General features: G+C 34.7%; 1 protein-coding gene across 1 annotated transcript in view; it reads left to right on the top strand.

Moving 5' to 3' along the window:
* MMP16 (matrix metallopeptidase 16) overlaps positions 1-21,162 on the top strand; it is a 347,698-nt gene that overhangs the window by 224,782 nt on the left and 101,754 nt on the right. Inside the window, exons 5-6 of the mRNA XM_060127594.1 lie at positions 12,202-12,363; positions 14,311-14,522. Coding sequence (XP_059983577.1) covers positions 12,202-12,363; positions 14,311-14,522 — 374 coding nt within the window. The remainder of the gene's footprint in view (positions 1-12,201; positions 12,364-14,310; positions 14,523-21,162) is intronic.

The raw sequence follows: 21,162 nt of genomic DNA, 5'->3' as shown, positions 1-21,162 counted from the left end.
TAAAGGAAATGATATTCCTTTTGGTGTCAGCATTGTTTCTCTTTTTCATTTTGTGTCATAAGGTTACATAAATGTCTTTTATGTTGGTTTAGGTGATGACGTTTATTCAAGGCAGGTTTTGTGTGTGTTTGTGATAATAAATCAATTGAAAGTCATATTCAGAACAGGGAAAAGACTTTGGGTTCAAACAGAACTAAGTACAAACTTGCCTGTGCCACTTAATCAGCTTTTAAGTCATTTACTCCAAATCTTCCTTTCTTCAGCTGTGATTTGAGGGTAATTATACCTACTTGAAGGGGTTGTTGTAAGGATTAACATTCTGGACCATTGTGGGTACTCTGTGGATATAAATTTTCGTTCCCTTTTAGTAAATGAGGAAACTACTTTCCAGTTAATTAGGCCTTTTGCAATTAAAAGGTAATTAGTAGCAAAATAAATCTCAAAATCAGGAGTTTGCATGCCTTGCCTTTTGTTTAAGTCAATATTTGTAATACATTTTTAAGTCTTCCTGTCTGCTGAAGAAATTTCCAAGGCTACACTGAAGTTATTATATGAATTTATTTTCATAGGGTCTGTAAAATCATGAAACATAGGTGCCATATTCATTGCTTTACTTACAAAACATACAGACACACACACAAGACATTTAGGTTATGGTTTCCTTCCAACTCATGTATCCTAGAAAGAAAACATTTTTCAGAACATTTGAAATTCATAAGCACATTGCCAATAGAATATTCTGCCAATTCCTAAGCTAAAACCCCAGACTTTCAAATATTTGTTTGCTAAATAAAATTGAGACAAGCTATTCTGCTACACCTCTGCTGAAGTAATTAAAATATGAGAGCGTTTTTTACACAATATGTTGAATAAATCACAGCCAGATGAAAAACATTTCTATTATTAAAAAAGAAATGTCTTTTTTATTTTTGCTTTCATTTTCATCTTCTATTTTGGTTTCATCACTTTAAAAGCAAGCTTGAAGAAATTAGATAAGGAAGACACTTAGGTGACATCACATCCTTTTGCAAGATTCAGAAACATTTTTCAAAACTTTCTATGAACAACATGAATCTTCTGAGTTTCTTCATATGTGCCATATAAATGTATATATATTTAAGTTCACTACTTTACTAAAATATTTTTGAAGAACTAGTTCGCTTAATCCTCACTATTGTTGGCTACACAAATAAGTATCAAATTTGTGATTCTGCATTTAATTTTTTCTTCACATATGAATGATAATTAATTGCTCAAATAAAATTATACATTTATCTTATCACTCTTAGAACACAATATGAATTCAGATCACTGCTCTAAAATGAGCATTGAAGGAAATCAAACACATTTGCCTTTCACCATTGGTATCAATAGCTGTAACTAGTTATAAATAAATAAACAAATATATATGTATATAATAGGAAGCTTGCTGTAAAAATACATGATTATGTTAAGGTGTTAAGCTTATCATTGTTTCTATATTTTTCACATTTGGTTGGCCTTTACTAAAAAAAAAAATAAGGCAGTCTAGGGAGTGTAAAAAGGAGGATTGCTTTAGAGAAAAACAAAAAAGAAACACCTTTAAAAATAATGTTAATAATTTATATTAATAATTACAATTATTAATTATAATAAATTAATATAAAATATTAATTATATCAATATAAATTAATTATTAAGTTATATTAATAATTATAATTATTAATAATTAATATTAATCACCTTTGGCTCCCCTTGTTGAGCCAAAATAGGTTCTTCTGGGAAAATGCTTCTGTTAGGGAAAAAAGGAAAAACATCAGGAGTTCTGAATGAATCATTAATATATTATGGCTTCTTTACTATAGTCATGGTTGTTTGATTTATTTATTAATGTTTTATAAAAACAAATTTGTTTATAATTTGTTAATAAATCTCTATACAAACACTTGGGTATAGAGAATTGTTTTTGTTTGTTTGCTTTTCTTTTTTTCCTCCTGAAAACAGAAACTATGTATACTAAACAATCAGGTTCATAACATCACCAAAAATGAATTATCAGGTGGCAGTGAACTAGGAAAAGCAAAATTCAGAAAACAATTAAACTTTTACCCTCCCAGCTTTTAAATTCTCTAATTCTTTAATATGTTCCCATCTTCAGAAAACATGCAGTTGTACTTGAATATGCGTCAGTCGTTTCTGCCCATGTAAACAATATCCAGTGCAAAGAAACACATTGTATGGGTTTACTCTGAGGGCCATATATACCCACTCAAGTGACTCAGTACACGACTAAATCTATTCAGGTCTTCTGTAATAACATTTCACTTGCTTTCCTGTTAATTCCTCCTTGCTACATCCCTCACATTGTAGTTTATATGCTCTTTCTGTGAGGGACTGTATTATAGACCTCAAGAGCAGGTAATTTTAAGCTTACTGTTCTATAATTTTCAGTTTCATTTAGGAGGTAAAAATAAACCAGCTAAATACTGAGTTTATCCAGGTGCCCAAATAAGCCCCACCTCCATCCTAACTCCTTAGGCTTCTTCCTTCCCCATCCCAAAATTACTTTCCCAACATTTTCCTAAGGATTCTGTACATACTTATGATTGGCTTAATAAGTGTTAGGGGAAGTTATCCAAAGTAAAATAAAAACAAAAATTTCTGGTGTCCAAACATGTAGGCTAAAAAAGCAGGAATTTTATGAACAAAACGTATTAATTATTTTGCAAATTATTCTTCTCATATGAAAGTATGAATTGGATTCCAGCATTATGAAAGTTTTGATAGATAGGCTGATAGGAGCAGAGGCATGCTGCATGCACAAACTGACCTTGAGCTTGCAGCTGTGTATGCTATTTACAGAGGGCTTGCTTGTTTTAATTCTGCCTCTTTGCATCATAGTAAGCCCAATGCTTTTACTCAAAAAGACCCAACCTATCTCCTTGTTGTGACCCAGCCCTGTTTATTAGAAGTAACATATCAATGCTGTTACAGTAAACCTTTCAAGCACTTCTGCTGTAGGATAAGCTTATGTCAGTGAAGAAATGGATATAGTCAAACACATGTAGGAATCACAATCTAGATATGCTGGTACAAGCAAGTGAATGAAACTTTTTACAACTTTGTTTTACCATTTCTTGCTAATTATACATTATCCAGTTGAGCTCAAAAATTGCAGCATAGAGTCAATTTTAGATGCTATGGGAAAATAATGTGAAATATTTATAAAAGGATCTTAAATTGATAACTTTTAAGATCATAACCATTTAGTATACTAAATGGTATACTTTGAAAATTAAAATTAAAATCTAGGTTCAATTTTTCTATCTTTAGCAGTAATGATAGTAAAATATGAAGCAATTTTTAATGTGGATTTTGGTGTTTAAGGGATTATGATCAACTTTAACTTAATGATGGGAAATAGCATAACTCAAGAAATTATTTCAATCATTCTATCACTCAATTATTTTCCTTTCTAGTTTTCTGTTCCCTTCATCACTGCCTTAGTTTAGGTCCTCATCACCTAATAATTCTGGCTATTAAATCAGTCTTCTAACTGCTGCCTTTGCCTTCAGTCATTTCCCACTGCAATCATACCTGCACACTGATGCCAAATTACCCTACAGCAATATGATCTTTATATTAATTTTTCATGGTATTTGTTGCCTCCTACATAATGATCTAACTCTTAAACCTAGCATTCAGAACTCTTCAAAACTTGATCTTAGCATACTTTCCAACATTGTCACTCATAGATTTTTGATTCAAGACCATGTTTAACCAGTTAGTGCACTAGTTTTTGTAAAGTCAAAACTGATATTTAAATTCCAGTTCTGATACTTAACAGATTTCTGACCCTGGGTAATCCAATGTACTGAAGTTTCAATTTCTTGTCATGTAAAATGGGGAACTTTTAACACAAAACTTTGTAAAGTCTACTAATAATAGGAATAGGAGTAATAATAATAATAGTAGCAGCAGCAGCAGCAGCAACAGCAGCAGTAGTAGTAATAGCAGTAGTCAGAATAGGAGTAATAATAGTAGTAGTAACAGTAGCTGTTAACTACCAGTCTTTAAGCAGTAACCTATGTTTAGGTACTTCACAAAATATTTTATATACACTACATTATTGAATCCACCAACAGCCCTATAAGTAGGTTATTTTAGACCTACTTTACAAATAAAGAAACTGAATCACAGAGAGATTTATAACTGACTAATCTTTTACAGACAATAGCTGAGTAAGGGTTTTAAATCTGATCTGTCTTAAAGGACTTAAGTGGAGTAAAACTAACTTCAAAATCACATGCAATATTGTGCTAATGCCTTCATTTTTCTTGGGAGAAATTCCATAGTTTCTCAGATTCTCTGAGGAGCTTGTGAGCCCCCCAAAGCTCGGAATCATTGAGCTAAACTCTCAGTTCCTTAATTAAGAACAATGGACTTGGGAGATTTATCTTTTGAGACTCTGGTACTTCATATTGTCTGGCGCACAGTAGAAAAATCAATTACATGATAGGATAAATTGTTTATCAATGAGTCTATAAATAGTTCCTTGCACATAGTGGATGATTAGTAATTATTCAAAAATATATGTCACATAGTTGCTGCTGATCTGGAAAATTGTAGCACTTAATGACAGGATTGTTATACTAGACATACTTAGAATTATGATTGAATAAATAGTACTTACGGTTCACATATAGTAAAAGGGCATATAATTAAAATCAGTTGCTGAAAAGTGGATTTGCATGTATTATACAATTATTTTTGTTTAGGTAGTCACTAAAATTGACCTCTTTTGCACTGGCTACAGAGAGAGGAATGTAAACCTCCAGAATCATCTTGACCATTAAGTTGAGCTGTCCAGGGGAAAGTATAGCACATATAAACCACACATGAATAAATGATATGGGACATAAATGAGAATGTTCTTAGACTCCTAACTAGGCTCAACAAGAGAAGGAAAAACACTCTTGTTAATATCATGTTGTAGTTGCCCACATCCAATCTTGATTTATTTTTTTAGAAGGACTATTTTGAATGTCGTGAAGACATGCCTAATTTACTAAAAAACAACAGACTTCATATCCAAACTATAGTTTAAATGAATAAAACATTTACCTTGGCCTTGATTATCCCACTATTTTCCTAGAGTTCCAATTTACCTGGCTAAAATAGACCAAAGTTATTTTAATTATACTGATTTACTCTAAAGTCCTTACTAAATTTAAAGCTATAAATGTTTGGTGGTAGCATATCTTTGAAAATACATTTACTGATTTTTGGAGGACCTATTAGATGGCTATTTGTTTTCCTTATATTTTAATGGCCTGGTGTTTAATTATGCCTTATTATTGTAGACTAGTGGCATGCTCAAAACCTAACTGCATCCAAACAGGCAAACTCTGTAACAATCCCAGAAACCCTCCTCAATTGCTGAAGAAATGTTTTGAAATATAATTTGAAAATGAAAGTCCTTGTGCTGAACCTTTATCCTAATTGTAGCAGTACTATTTCCTTTTCTTTTGAAAATATTTTCTTTGTTGCAAGGCTTTAAGACTTGAAAATTAGAAGCAATGAAAATGATTAAAACTTTTTGAGCAGCCAGAATTGTACTGAGGAAGTGTTTTAAAATATTAAGTTCAGCATTTATTTAGTGGAGGAAAAAAAAAGAAACTATTGTTACAGATTTTTAGAAAGAGTTCTTATGCAGCAACTGTGCAGCAGCTGTGAGCTTCAAACAGGTGGCTTGATAGGGTGGCCCTTGTCTCCTGGATGCAGACTCTGAAGCCTTGAGCAGATATTTAGGGCTGAGGACAAAGTAGAGAAAGCCACTTCCTCAGCACACATTTTTTTGATTGTGGGCCTAGACTGTAACTGGGCTTAAATCAGTTCCACCGGTTACTAGGTAACTTTGGCCAAATCACACAACCTATGAAAGTCTTCATTTCCTGATCTGTAAAATGGTGATAAAAACAAAATTTAACTAATATGGCAAGACATAGTACATGTGAATTTTTTTTTTTTTTTTTTTTTTGCGGTACGCGGGCCTCTCACTGTTGTGGCCTCTCCCGTTGCGGAGCACAGGCTCGGGACGCGCAGGCTCAGCGGCCATGGCTCACAGGCTTAGCCGCTCTGTGGCATGTGGTATCTTCCTGGACCGGGACATGTCCCCTGCATCGGCAGGCGGACTCTCAACCACTGCGCCACCAGGAAAGCCCAGTACATGTGAATATTAACTGATATTCTTCGTGTTGCTTTTATAACATTTTATAAGAACTTTTTGTTTCCTTTAATTCTAGTCTTGGGACATCATTAACAGTACTATATACAGAAAAATCATTTAAAAGTTTGAGCATATGTGAAAGAAAATTACATTTGTCATTAAACAAAACTCAATAAAATTTATCTGACACATTTAAATGTTATTCAAAATTGTAACTTTATTGCATTATATTAGCTCGTATATGGTAAGCAACTAATAAATTATTGTAATAATAAGCTTTTTTCATAGTTAAGCTATGACCCAATTGAGAGGAAGCATCGAGAGAAGGAGCCAAGGAATCATTCTGAAGCTTGAGGCCCTTGGGGATCAGGTGAAGTGTTGAGGATAGGAAGAGTGGGCAGGAAGAAGGCAAGAGAAGGGCACTAGACCCTTGAGGAACTGGAGGCTTGATGAAAGAGTAGAAGTGGAAATAAGAGACTTAAGAAAATCTTACCCAAGATCATCTTCTATCCCCTTCTATCTTGCAGAACACAGCAGTGATCTAACTCTTGTGTGGAGCTGGGCAGCCTGGATGTGGTTTAGAGCCCAACTCTCCTTTGTATGGAGAGCCTGACTGAGCAAGTGAAAGGGAGTGAGAAAGTATGGGTCATGAAGTTTCAATGAAAAATTCAGTGACATAATTCTGGTTCATAATAAATGCTCAAGACATAGTATTTTATTCTTGTTCTTTTTTCACATGTCTACAAGACTTTTCTGGCTCTCCAGCAGGGACCACAGGTTTTACTGTTCACCAAAAGAGACCCTTTCTTCAATAAAGTGCAAAGAGAATAGAAATAAAGGTGCAACCAAGGTACAAGGTTTTACACATTTGAAAGAACATATGAGACAGGAAAATAGCTGATATTTTTATCTTTGGAAGTTTTTAGTCACAGACTTTCCCTCAGACTTAGAATTTTTGCCAAACCTTTCAGTTTATGTAGAGATAATTGAACTGGACAATATTTAATACAATTTTTTATCTCAGGATTATTGTGCAAATACTCAGATGCTTCAGAGTAGCTTCTTTTTCTACTCAGTTCTTTCCTTTTTTCAGCTTTTCTTTCCTGTTCCTAATCCTAACCAAATGGTAAGGAATTAGAGTGCTAAAACGTCCCATATTACTTATCTGTTGCTGCATAAAAAATTCACCCCGCAACTTAAAACAACAAACATTTACTATCTCACACAATTCTGAGAGTCAAGAATCCAGGAGCGCTTAGCTGGGTGTTTTTTTTTTTTTTTTTTTTTTTTGCGGGCCTCTCACTGTTGTGGCCTCTCCCATTGCGGAGCACAGGCTCCGGACGCGCAGGCTCAGCGGCCATGGTCCACGGGCCCAGCCGCTCCGCGGAACGTGGGATCTTCCCGGACTGGGGCACGAACCCACGTCTCCCGCATCGGCAGGCGGACTCTCAATCACTGCGCCACCAGGGAAGCCCACGTGGGTGGTTTTGACTCAAGGTACATCATGAATGTGCAGTGAAATTATTGGCTGGAGCTGCAATTATTTGAAAGGGCTGGAGAATCTACTTCTAAGCTCACTCATACAGCTGTTGGCAGGAGGCCTCAGTTTTCCACATGTGCCTCTCCCCTCTATATAGGGCTATTTTTACAACATGGTAGCTGGATTCTCCAGAGTGAGTAATGAGAGAGAGAGAGAAATAACCAACAAGGAAGTCATGATGTATATTATGACCTAACGATGGAAATCAGGTACCTTCTCTTCTGTAGTATTCTGCTCTAGCAAGCAGATACAATGAAATACCAGGAGGTGGGAATTATTTGGGCCACCTTGGAGGCTGATCCCATATATTTCTTTAACTTCTCAACTAGCAAAACCAATGTGTGGATAGTGTGAGAGGACAGAGGTTTAAGAGGCCTATCCTATTTAGGCCCATCCTATTTAGAAGGCACTGAGGTAACTACCACTAATCAAAGATTTTATGATGATTTCTGAATTTTATTTCTAGACATGGATTTAAGTATTTTAAATTTACATATTTAAGTATTTGAAATTATGAATTTTCTCAAATTTGTTCTCAATCATTTAACCTACAAGTAAAAATTAAGAGTTTCTATGCATCAGAAGCTGTCAGGGCAATTATGATATGTGTTACGATCAAGTTATGTACAAAAAGCCAAGGATACACAGAGACAGAGGAACTAAATTTACCTGGGGAGTTGGAGAAGGATTCACAGAAGAGGTGTTTCTGAGTTTTGTTTTAAAAGGTTAATAAGATTTTGTAAGACTGACAAAGAGGTAAACAAGAAGATAAACATGAGAAAAACAAATGCAGAGTTTCAGCAAGTTTCAGAAGATAACATACAGAATGATATTATATTTTTAAAGCTATAATTTATTTAAACACACATATTTGATTAAATATAAGTAAGGAATTGAGAAATTCAAACTCAGGTTAGTGATTGCCTCTGGAGGGACTGGGACAGCCACAAGTAAGGGAGAAACCAGAGATAGATTCAATGGTGCTAGTGTTTGAATACGTTTACAGGATTATAGATGTCAGAATCATGTATAACAATTTTTACATATGAAATATTGTATAGTCATTTTTGATATTCAGTGTATTTTGTCAGCAGAGGGGACAGCATATGCAGATGCATGGAGGGGTGAACGAGCTTAGAATAAAATATAGAGACATAATTATGACAAGGAAATTATAAATAATGCATTATATTTCATAATATACAGTTCAGTATCCTGAAATTATATTGGAGTATACAAAGGAAAGAAGATCAGAGATTCAATTGAAAGCAACAAACTCAAAACTCAGAATCTTGCAAAAGAAGCAAGTACTATTTCTGTATTAAGAACCAGGAAGCTGATTTGTCCTTTATTGCCTGCATGATGATAAGATCAAGGCATATTACAATTGAGAATCTTGAATCATGTGAATTAATGATAAGTTACAGGAGCAGTTATTATTTTTACCATTAGGAAAGAGGGCTGGTGGATTTTAATTGTCTAAAACTCATCATGTGCCAACAACTTTTGTTCCGAGTGGCGTTCAAATCACAGGGTGGTACTTCATTTAACAACTTACCCTTTTAAACTATTGTGAAGCTGCAAGTATGGTTTAATTATATTATTGCCAATCATCTGAAGAATGGTAATTACTTAGAGCTTTTGGCCAGTATTTCTGATTAAAAGTGCTATGGCAAACTCAGTAGGCCATAGGTTCATGTCCTGAGCCTATTAATTTTCTTCTAAAGCTTTACTTTATTCCTTAGATGAGGAATCACTCCACCCTTGGAAAAGATGCTTAGAAAAACTTGACTGATCTGAAGTGAACATGAAATGTAATGACTTTTGCTGTTATCATTTTGATTTACTTTTTATTTTTTTTCATTTCTCTTACTAGCCAAAAAAAAAAAAAAAAAAAAAAGTGACTAAAGCACTATTTTCCTGTGAGAGATTTGAAATGCTTGTTAATTCAACAAGGTCCAAAATGTTGATGGATAATTAACGGTGATATTTATCTGACCAAGAGTGAGAGAATGAGTTCCTACAAGTTTATCTACAAACAAAGTTCAGGATACATTTTTCCTAGGGAAGGGGACGTGATACACAGGAGGAAATTATGAAGATTGGATTCTTTTCCTTTTGAAGAATAAAGACAAGGCATAATCCCTGTAAAGCCACATTGGGACTTTCTGACAAAGAAGTTGTATCTGTTTTGATAAAAGAAGGCCAGGAGAGTCTAGAGGTATTTTCCAAACCAGTGCTATGGTCTTGCTGAGCTTAGCTGTCACCAGAGCTTCCTGGGAACCTTGAATGCCAACCCTTGAGTTTTCTGCTCTTGGTTCCACTGCCTTGTTTTTCGTTGGTCCTTTGGCTGCTTGATGGATCGTTGTTTTGTAATTAGGTCTGTTTTTTTGTTTTGTTTTGTTTTGTTTTTGCGGTACGCGGGCCTCTCACTGTCGTGGCCTCTCCCGTTGCGGAGCACAGGCTGCGGACACGCAGGCTCAGCGGCTATGGCTCATGGGCCCAGCCGCTCCGCGGCATGTGGGATCTTCCCGGACCGGGGCACGAAACTGTGTCCCCTGCATCAACAGGCGGATTCTCAACCACCGCGCCACCAGGGAAGCCCTAGGTCGGTTTTTGATAAAAATAATTATTTCACTTTTAGCCCACTGATGGCATATTCCAGCCAAATTTTACATGTATTTTCTGGGTGTGAGTATGCCCAGAAGCTGAGCATATATGTGTCCTACCACTTTGCACCTTATTTGCAGTTGCAGTGTCTCATCTATATCAAATTTGTACCTTAACAAAGATGTCTCTGATATGAAATCACAGAGGTGCTCATTCCAGAGTTGGTGTTAGATGTCTGACATGTAAAAATGCCTGTGACTCATCTTCTCCCTACCTTCCTCTCACCTGTGAGTATCCTATGAGAGACAACCTGAAGTCTTTTCCCTATTTTACGTACTCACAAACAGTCTCACGGTTCCTACATCTCTTATTAAATGACTCCCTCCTTCCTTCTGTTTTTTATCTCTGCCTGTGACTAGCACATGCTCACTAGATGATCCCTGATAGCATGTTTCATTGTTTGTTTTTTTTAACTCAAAGTGGCATCTTAAAAAAAATCCTGTTCTCCAGTATCTCTGAACTCCTGTGCCTTTTTATTCTCCACTGTCTGAAGTTGTGAAATTCCACTCTCTGTCCTTACTTCCTCAAATCATTATAATTCCTCCTCTAAAAACAAACTTGTTCTGCATTTCCCAACAATGCAGAATGTGGAACTATCTTGCAGGCAGTAGAAAAATAACAAAAATTTAAGCAAAGACAGTTACCGGAAGTTGTCCTTTCTCCCACTATACATTTTTCCCTATATGCACCCTATAATTTTACTCCCTGTTTTGTCCTTAAGGCATGTTCTTTAATTCCTTTAAATGCATTCTTAAGGTAATAATAATCTCTTATATTTGACATTTTGGGATCATGAGTTTTAATTTTAGGCTCTTTCTTCTCTTTGTATCTGTCACCACAGAAGAATAACAGTCCCAACTCATTGATGCTCATGTGGTTCGACTAAATTTTTGGAATTTACAAATATACATGGAGGACTGGCTCTTTTCCTCAGGAGCTGAGTTATGATGATCCAGGAGTGGACAACATGTAGAGGCCATTAGCAGGGGTTTGACTGAACAAAGTCAGACAAAGTATCTCTGAGAGTTTGCGCTAAATAGATTTACTGTGCACGTTTACTACTAGTGGAAGAGATTTTTTTTTATTTTCAGTGAGAAACAGACCCTCTAAGATAAATACGTTTTGTTCAGATTATGTATGAATTGATTAGAATTTGTATTTACAGAGCTAAGACTAGATTCCTAGTTTTCATGACTGCTAGCCTATGACTTTTATTTTACATTATTATAGGCTACTAAGAAAGAGAAGCCTTAGTCTAGGAGTTATAATAACCTAAGTTCTTGTCACAGCTCTGTAAATATAAAGATTTGCTATTCTTGACAAGATTTGTCCCTTCTATGCCATAATTTACTCATCTGTGTAAAAGTAGGTATTGTAACTACCCTATATTTTTTGCTGAATTCTTAGAATTATGTTCACTATGAAGGTTACATAAGTGAGATATAGTATATTACATGCTTTCTAATTGGAAGAATATTTCAACAGCAGTAGTAGCAATTTCTGATGCTAATGTTCTTTCTTCAACTTTTATTCTTTATTCTTCTCTTTCAGTTTCTAAATTTCTGTGACTTCACTATCATCACCTCCCCACCACCAACCCCCCTTTTTAAAATCACATATTGGATTTTGCCCATAGATAATCCAATGATAAAATCACACTGATAGTTGAAATAAAAAGTTCCCCTTATTTTTCTTGGGTAAAATTTTGATAACACCAATTGTCCTTGTCAATTCTATACTTGGATATTAGTTATAATAGTGTCTTTTCTTCTCATTTGCACAGGAAATGACTTATTTCTTGTAGCGGTTCATGAACTGGGACATGCTCTGGGACTGGAGCATTCCAATGACCCTACTGCCATCATGGCTCCATTTTACCAGTACATGGAAACTGACAACTTCAAACTACCTAATGATGATTTGCAGGGCATCCAGAAAATATATGGTAGGTTACCACTGATTCTATTTGGTTAATCCTATAGTGAAGTGCAGAATTTCTGCTCTGTTTTCTTTGTTGAGATAGATGCTCTAAGTATATTAGAGAGAGAAATACTGAAAAAAAAAATCTGGTCTATTGACAAAAGTCTTCTATCAATCAAGTTTGGTTGGCAACAATCCCAGATATCTTAATATGCAGATAATGGGAAAGTCTAGGCACTGATAAACTTTTCTTACTGAGTTTAATTGAAACCTGAAATTATAATAAAGGTCAGTTAAGCTTTAGTATTTAAAATTCTGGTAAAAATGTAATAAATGAATATAACCAATAAAAACAACGAGTCATAGAAGGCTTTCATATAAGATACTGAGACTTTGGTAGAAGCTGACAGATTGATTCTCAGTTTATGATATTTGATGGTTGACAGATGCTAGACAAATCACTTTGGAAAATGCTGAAAATACTCTTGTGTGATGGATGTAACAAAATGAACTCAAAAACATGTAATTATTGACTAAGAGGTAAAAGGTAACAAATGGCTACGTTTACTAACACATAATTCACAATAAATTTCTAGTAGAGTAAAATAATTTTAATTTATGGGGTTCAGTCAATGAATGCAAGGTAAGACAAAAGGAAGAAACACTATTACACATATTTACTATAATCCTAACTCCCTCAATAGGACAACTGACCTTTATAAAGACATTTATTCCACACAAAATTGTTAAGAAATTGACATTTATTATTAACATATAGAGAATATGCTTTACTAAATTAATGAAGTGAAGCTTTCATTTTACAATACAAAAACAAATGTATGCTGTCTGTAATATTCAGTACTCAGAAGATGTCATTTGCATTTTTAAATATCACAGTTTAAGTTCACTAATCTGTTTTGCATTCATAAATTTTTCAAGTTCAATGTCTCAGTGGTGACCATTCTCTCAAGGTTAACATTAGTTTTGGAAAAAAAGGTCAACTTTTGTGCTGCTCTTTATTTGGGGGATACTGAGAAAAGAGAAATGTCCGGGACTCAAAACTAAATAGCTCATATGTTGAATGAGCTAGCCAATGCCTATGTGTGTGTCATCAGAAATTCTGCCAAAGTAGTTAACTGAAAGGAGGCTCTTTCTCATGACCTCATGAATTAGTAGTCTAGACTGAAGGTCTGCAAAAGAGTATTCTTTCCATATCTAAATAATAAGTGTGAACAGCTCTGTATTTCTTTTTAAAAACATAAATCCCTTGAGAAATGATGCTTTACATCTGTACCAAATTACATCTATAAACTTTGGCTTGATTTAGAAACCTCTTTTTAGAAATACTTCTTTACATTAATATTTTATTAGTGGTGTTTTAATCAATAGGTGTTTTAGATTCAGTATTCAAATGAAACACTCTTCTAGCAATCTGTGAAAACATTTCATTAGAAGAAAATAATGAAAGTCAGGAAAAGTTGATAAAATACAGTTAGATACATAGGGATAGAATAAACTTTGATTTGTTAATGAACTATTAACAATATTAGAAATATTTGCGTAGAATCGTCTATCAAAATCTAGGATTAACTTTGGTGGAGCTTACATGCATGGTTCCAATATTCATTTTAATTTATTTATAATTAATACACTACCTACTTCCAAAAAATGATTTGAAAGCAGACTTTCCAATAAGGGCTGTGGTGAAGCTATTTTAAAAATCATTAAAAATTAACAAAGAAGGCCTAGTTACTTGGATCCAGAATTCAGCACAATAAAGACAGTTTCCGATAGACTTAGCAATGGTTTGTTGGGTAAGATGGTTTGTTTTTTCAGGAAGTATACAATCTTAAAGACCTCTTAACTTGCTTAGTCTGAACCCTCCACTGATAAGTGATTGTCCTATGTAGCATATTTTCCAGCACTATTCCAGTTTTAAGTGAGCCAAGTGCTGTCCTCATATTTTCAAAAGGTCCACCTGACAAGATTCCTCCACCAACAAGACCTCTACCGACAGTGCCCCCACACCGCTCTAATCCTCCAGCTGACCCAAGGAAGAATGACCGGCCCAAACCTCCCCGGCCTCCCACTGGCAGACCTTCCTATCCTGGAGCCAAACCCAACATCTGTGATGGGAACTTTAACACTCTAGCTATTCTTCGCCGTGAGATGTTTGTTTTCAAGGTAGGAAGCTGTGATTTTTTTTTTTAACGGTAGATCAAGTGTCTACAGTGTCGCTTTAGAAAACAAGTTCTCATTCATTCTAACACCACCTTCCCAGACCTCTCACAGTTAGAAGTTTCAAAAAAAGTATCTTAAAATAAAATGCACAAATGGGCTTAAATGTCTAGCAGAAAATTGTTGTAACATTCTATTTTGGGAATGCATTTATGTCAGCAAAAGCTAAAATGCCTAGAAATGTGAGGCTAAAAAGTGCTGCATGTTATGAACAGATAAAAAAGCATAATTTAAATCATGAATAGGAACTAATAGAGATGATTTGCTTGGGAGCTTAGCCACTTCCAGGCGTACTGCAGCTACTCTATCTTTGGTTTGCACATCTTTATGAGATCCTTATAATTTCACTAGACAGTTAAAGCATTTTTTTTTAAGAGGAGTATTGATCATTTTGTTCAGGGTCTACTGGTAGCCATTTACGTTAAATCTCCTCTATGAGACCATCACTTTGATTTTACATATACATTTTGTTGTTTTCTTTAGGCACGCATTTATAGCTATCTAATTTACATTGTTTTTTAAAAGGTTACAAGCTAAAACTAATTTTACATTTTGCTAAATGTGCTTTTCAGTGACGTTGAGTTCTCCAACAATAACACTAAAAAACAGTGTATCAAAATAAATTATATATACTAAAAAGTGAATGTAATGTAATACTGAAAAATATTTTACCCTCAATGTTTATAAACCAATCTTAAAGATTAATGAAAACTGTAAGATTTATGTTGGTATTAGGGCACTAAAATAGCTACATTTTACCAATATCATCCATTTAAAAATAAAATAATGTGCTCTCTTTTTCATTAGACATGTATCAATAAATATTGAAATATTGCCCTACTTATCCTATCTACCAGAGGCCATACTTTGAAAATATAGATATTACATAATTTTTAATAGGCAAAGTACTTTATTTCCTATATTGGAAATTAAGATTTGATTTAATATAATATGCACAAGAGCATCATAATTTCCTGGAAAAAAATCAATGCTTTTCTTCAAACACATGAATAGATTTTTGAATTTTATAAATGCCCTGCAGTGCTTAGTTAGATATCTCCCCTTTAATTTAAGTAGATTAATAAGTTTAAATTCAAGGAGTAAAGAAAAAAGGCTTACTATATATATATGTGTATATCTATCTATATATATATAGATAGATATACACATATACTCATACTCATTGTGGCTAAGCCCACAGCAACTAGTTGAAATGAACACAAAATGCATTAATTTGTTTATTCTACAAGACACCAAATGACAACTGAAAGATTTTTTTTTCACTGTTTTGGCTGAATTTCCACATCCAAGCTTTGTACCTTGATATGCTGATATCACCAAAGTGGTGTCAACTTTATCTGAGAATAAGATATGAAATTGACTCTGGGTACATTCATTTCATTCTTCTTGTCTGTCTAATTAGATTGCCAATCTCAGAAGAGACCAGTATCTTCATGTCTAATGATCATTTTTACCAACTTTTTGCTCTGCACATTGTGGGAGATTAGTGAGTGCTCTGATTGACAAAAAAAGATCCTGTGATGGCTGGTTCTTGGAATCAGGAATGAGTAACAAGCACACAGACCAATTCTCAAATAAAATACAGTGGCCACTATTTTCAATGTCAAAGCAAGTGTATAAAGAAACATGAGTAAGGCCTGCTTCTCTAAACTCTCATGGCACCTTGGATTCCTTAATCAAAACTCTCTGCAGGACAGAGTTCCTAAACTCTGTCTGCATTTAATTTCTTTGTTTCACTAGCCCCTCCTCTCTTTCTGAGAATAGGTTCTGTAGAAGATATCTTCTGTATAATTTTTGTACTCATCTCCTCTTTCATATAATGAGTATGTATGCCCAGGGTAGTTTACCAGGTCCCCAGGATGTATGAATAGAAAGTAACACCCCAGTCTTTATGGAGCTCATACTCCAGGAGTGAAGACAAACATAAACCTAAGTACTTTTAAGATACAGGAGGAAATGACATGAAGAGAAAGAACTGAAGTCCAGTTGAGTAGGTCAAAACAACTTGACTGAGAAAAGGCTTATGCTGAATTTTGAGAGACACTTCTTACGCACATTAAAAAGATTGGTATTTGACGTACTAAAATGTTGATTTACTGCGGGAGAGAAGATAGACATATTAACTCTAGTGCAAAGTGATAAATGTTATAAATCAGAAATATACAAGATTTGATCAAAGGGAAAAGAGGATGATTGAGTGACACCTGCTCCTAGTTAATAGCTACGTGGATTGGGTAACTAATATGTACCTGAATGTAAGCTAGGCACTTTACATTGGTAATCTCTAAGCCTTATAATAACACTGCAAGATGAATAGTATTCTCTGTTTTACAAATGTGAAAACTGAAAATCAGGGCTTCCCTGGTGGCGCAGTGGTTGAGAGTCTGCCTGCCGATACAAGGGACGCGGGTTCGTGCCCCGGTCTGGGAAGATCCCACATGCTGCGGAGCGGCTGGGCCCGTGGGCCATGGCCGCTGAGCCTGCGCGTCGGGAGCCTGTGCTCTGCAGCGGGAGAGGCCACAACAGTGAGAGGCCTGTGTACTGAAAAAAAAAAAAAAAAAAAAACAAAACTGAAAATCAGAAAATTTAAGTAGTCAGTAGTTGAATACAGGTCTACTTGATTCCAGAAACCTATGTCTTCCACCTTAAGTTTTACTAACTGAAAGAGGTAGGGAAAGCTTCAAAAGAAAGGTGGATTTTAAGATATATTTTAAAATAGTAAATATTCAAGAAATATTTATTAAACTCATGTTGTGAGGCTCTGTTTTAGGCACTGGCAGTGTAGCAGTTAAAACACACACACACACACACACACACACAAACTACAGGCTAGACCTTAGTTTCTTGGAGCTTACATTCTAAGTTTTCAGAGTGGACAGGTGGTTGAGAGTGCTTCACACAGAGGTTCTGCACCTGCCATGGAAGGCTGTGGGAGGGCATCCACATTGATTGAGCCCCCCAAATCTTGCTTTTCTCTGTTAATGACTGCTGGCCTTTTAACTTCTCTCTATATACCTACATGATCTAGACTACCTTCACTTCTAAATTAACGTCGTTTTCCCCATACCTGATCTTCCCGCCTGAAGTTACTCTCTGTCAGTCTGTCTTGTGCACACCTACTTTTTAAATGTTCCTTCAATATGATCACCATTAGTTTTTATAGTTTGTTCCTTTATGGCTATCCCTTCAAGTACATTTTAAGATCACCCACTCTTTGATCACACTTTTAATAATGTAACAATTTTCTACTTTTCTTCATTACTAATTCTTTATGCAAACTGGAAACCTCTTTATCTCCTCAACCCTTAACCACTACACTCATTTCACATTAGTTTTACTACCTCAGGCCTCTCTGCCAGTCTCTGCTTATCCATAACTTCCATTCTCAACATCTTCCACATGTCCCAACCTCTTTAACTATTCTTCAACCCCAAATCTCTTTCTAGTGATTTTTATATTTATTCTCTACATCCAATTAGCATGCTTTTTATTTCTATATTCTCTATTTCTCATTTTAATGTGCTTCTTCACTAGATTATAAACTTCAGAGTAGGGATTGGTTCGTATGGACTTTGTGGTGCCCGAGCAAATGAATAGGGATCTCAGTATAATATGCATTTAATGAAACTATAGCTATATCATGTTTATACAACAGTAATCAACAGATAGGACATTACTGAATGTATTTCATTCTGGTAGTTCATTATTCCTTGCCCAAGATCTCCATGAGTATTATTTACTTCAATTCTATATGTATGATTTTTAAGTAAAAAATAAGAAAATATAGATATAAATAAAAGGTAATATCATCAAGTAATTTTGTTTTCTAATTGGAAGGAGACTTTTTTTTAAATAGGAGTTTCAGCATAAATCTTTGGGTAGCAATCTTCTTCTTAGGGGATTTGATATACATTGAGCTTCCCAAGCACTCATTTATTTATAGTGACTTCACCTGGATATACTTTCTATATGGGAATATAAATAAATTATATATATATACAATATATTTTATATATTATATATAAATGTATATTTTTATATAATATATTATTATAAATACCATTTTCATATATTATTTATTTATGCATGAGAAAGTTAAGCTTTCCATGCAGCTTCATAATCTTTGGGGAAAGTAAAAACCTAAAGAGAGAAAATGAAAATCAAAAAAAAGTGCCAAGGAACAGAGAAACAAAATAGCAATAACAGAAGAAGCTCTGCCCTTACTTTACAGAAGGTGATTTTTAAGAGTGTTCCCTGAAGAGTGTAAGCTGCTGTTGTGACTGGGTTCACAACAATAACAAAATCTGATTGTTCAAATGAATACTCTCAAAGTTCCTTTGGACAAGATAAAAACATTGAATATTTAGTTATTGTGGTATGAAAGAGAATGGAAAGCAGAATTAGTCAACCTTGTAGAGGATATGTTTCAGTACACTGTATATTGTTATGTATGGAAGAATGCAGTGTTAAATATATATATTCTTCTTAAAGCTGAGGACAGTAAGAAAAACTATAAACAGCACCTAAAGTTCTTAGAGCTCAGAAAAAAAAAAGGCAAAAGAAAAGAAAAAGGATGATTCCATTGGACTACTGACTAGTTCTTTACATCAAAGGGAACAAGCAAAAGTCAGTGCTTTAAACTGGAGCTAGAAAGGATAGTGTTAAGAGGCAAAAGTGAAAGCTGTATGGAAGAGCATTCAAGGAAATACAGTAAAGGGTCTTCACAATTAATATAGAAAACCAAGCTCACAGCCCTGAGTAAAGAAAGCATTTCATCATTTATTCAAAAAAAAGGAAAAGAAAAAGAAGGAAAAAAACCAGAAATCATTTGGTTCCTTTTACTTTGTCAAATGTTTGTCTGTTCATTTGTCACAAAATGATTTGTTCTTAAATATGACCAGCTTCATTTACAACCACCTACTGAAGAATCATAGTTATCATTATTTCCATAGAAACAGATTTATTAACACTAGTTAACTGAAAGTACATTTAACCAAGTCTAGTAAGTACAAAGTATGATCCAATTTCATGTGCAATACAGTTTTGTTTCATAAAAGAAAAGATGTTATATGAGAGAGTGAGAAGAAAGATACTTGTTCAAAGAGATAAATTATATTTCCATAATGTTGATTTGTGACTAAACTCCTTTCAATTGATCAGAATTGAACTTTGTGACTCTTCTATTCAGTAGTTTATAATCTCTTGGTATTTAATGTCAATTCGTTTCTTATTCTATGCTACACATCTCCCATGGAGCAATATTTGCTCCTTTCATTCATTTTTATTTTATTTTAAAATGTTTCTTCCTTTGTTGAATATTCCTCTGTTTCAACTTTATTGTCCTTGAAATCTGGAACTGTGCCTTTCTCACATCACTTGTATAACTATATCACATTACTCACACAGAATATTTCTTCAATTTTTCAAGTGTATATTTTGCCTTTTCTGTATGTATGCCATTGAACTTATGGAATTAAAAGTTGAAAATATGATTTTTCCTTTAAAATGCTTAAATTTTGTCAGGGAAAGGACAACGTGTAATTATCAATCAGAAATTGTTCCTTTAAATTGAAGCCCACAAAACAGAGAACAATAATGGCCCTTTATACTTAAGAGAATATTGGCTTAAGCCTGGGAATAATAAGATAATAGAAATAACTGTGGAGTCCAGGTGGTAACTTACCAATAAGCAGTGTGATCCAGAATAAGAAGAAAACCCAAATGTCAAAATCACTGAATATCTTTGGTCAGCTTTGAAATATCCAACATACAGACCTATAGGCTCAGAGAAGTGAGGAGAGGAAGCACTTGAGAGTTGCATACTAAGGTTCCTACTTGACCTCTCCACTCAGATGCCAAATTCAACATACTTAAACTTGAGCTACTGATCTTCCTTTATGAACCTACTCCCCTGCTTCTCTTTTTCCATTCAAAATAAGGGCAACTCCATCGTCCCATTTATTTAGTAAATAAAACCTAAGGATAAAGCCAAATCCTGTTGGCACCCACTTTTCTCCCCCTCCACTGCCACAGTCCTAGCCAAAGGTACCATCACATCTCACCTTCATATTGGAATATCCTCCACATTCGTTCCCTTGTTTCCTCCCTTGCCCCATCCTTCCAGCCTATTGTCAGTTCTGCATGCAGAATGATCCTGTAAAATCATGCATCAGATCATATAACCGCACTGTCTAAAACCCTTCAATGTCTGCCAAGGTTCCTATCAAACAATCCCACTTCTTGGTATGTATCCAAACGGGGTGGGGAACACTATCTCAAAGAGGTATCTGCACTCCCATGTTCGTTACAGCATTATTCACAGTAGCCAAGGTATGGAAACAAGCTAAGTGTCAACAAGATGAGTAGATAAAGAAAGTGTGACGTATACATATACATATATATACAATGGTATATTATTCACCTTAAAAGAAGAAGGAAATCCTGCCATTTGTGAGGCTATGGATGAATTTAGAGAACATTATGCTTAGGGAAATAAGCCAGACACAAAAAGACAAATATTGCATTATCTCGCTTATATGTAGAATGTGAAAAAGTTAGACTCATA

The sequence above is a fragment of the Lagenorhynchus albirostris genome, chromosome 17 (assembly GCF_949774975.1).
Source record: "Lagenorhynchus albirostris chromosome 17, mLagAlb1.1, whole genome shotgun sequence".
In the NCBI taxonomy this organism is placed as follows: domain Eukaryota; kingdom Metazoa; phylum Chordata; class Mammalia; order Artiodactyla; family Delphinidae; genus Lagenorhynchus; species Lagenorhynchus albirostris.
The sequence above is the reverse complement of the archived record's forward strand: the minus strand, read 5'-3'. Positions and strand labels throughout refer to the sequence as shown.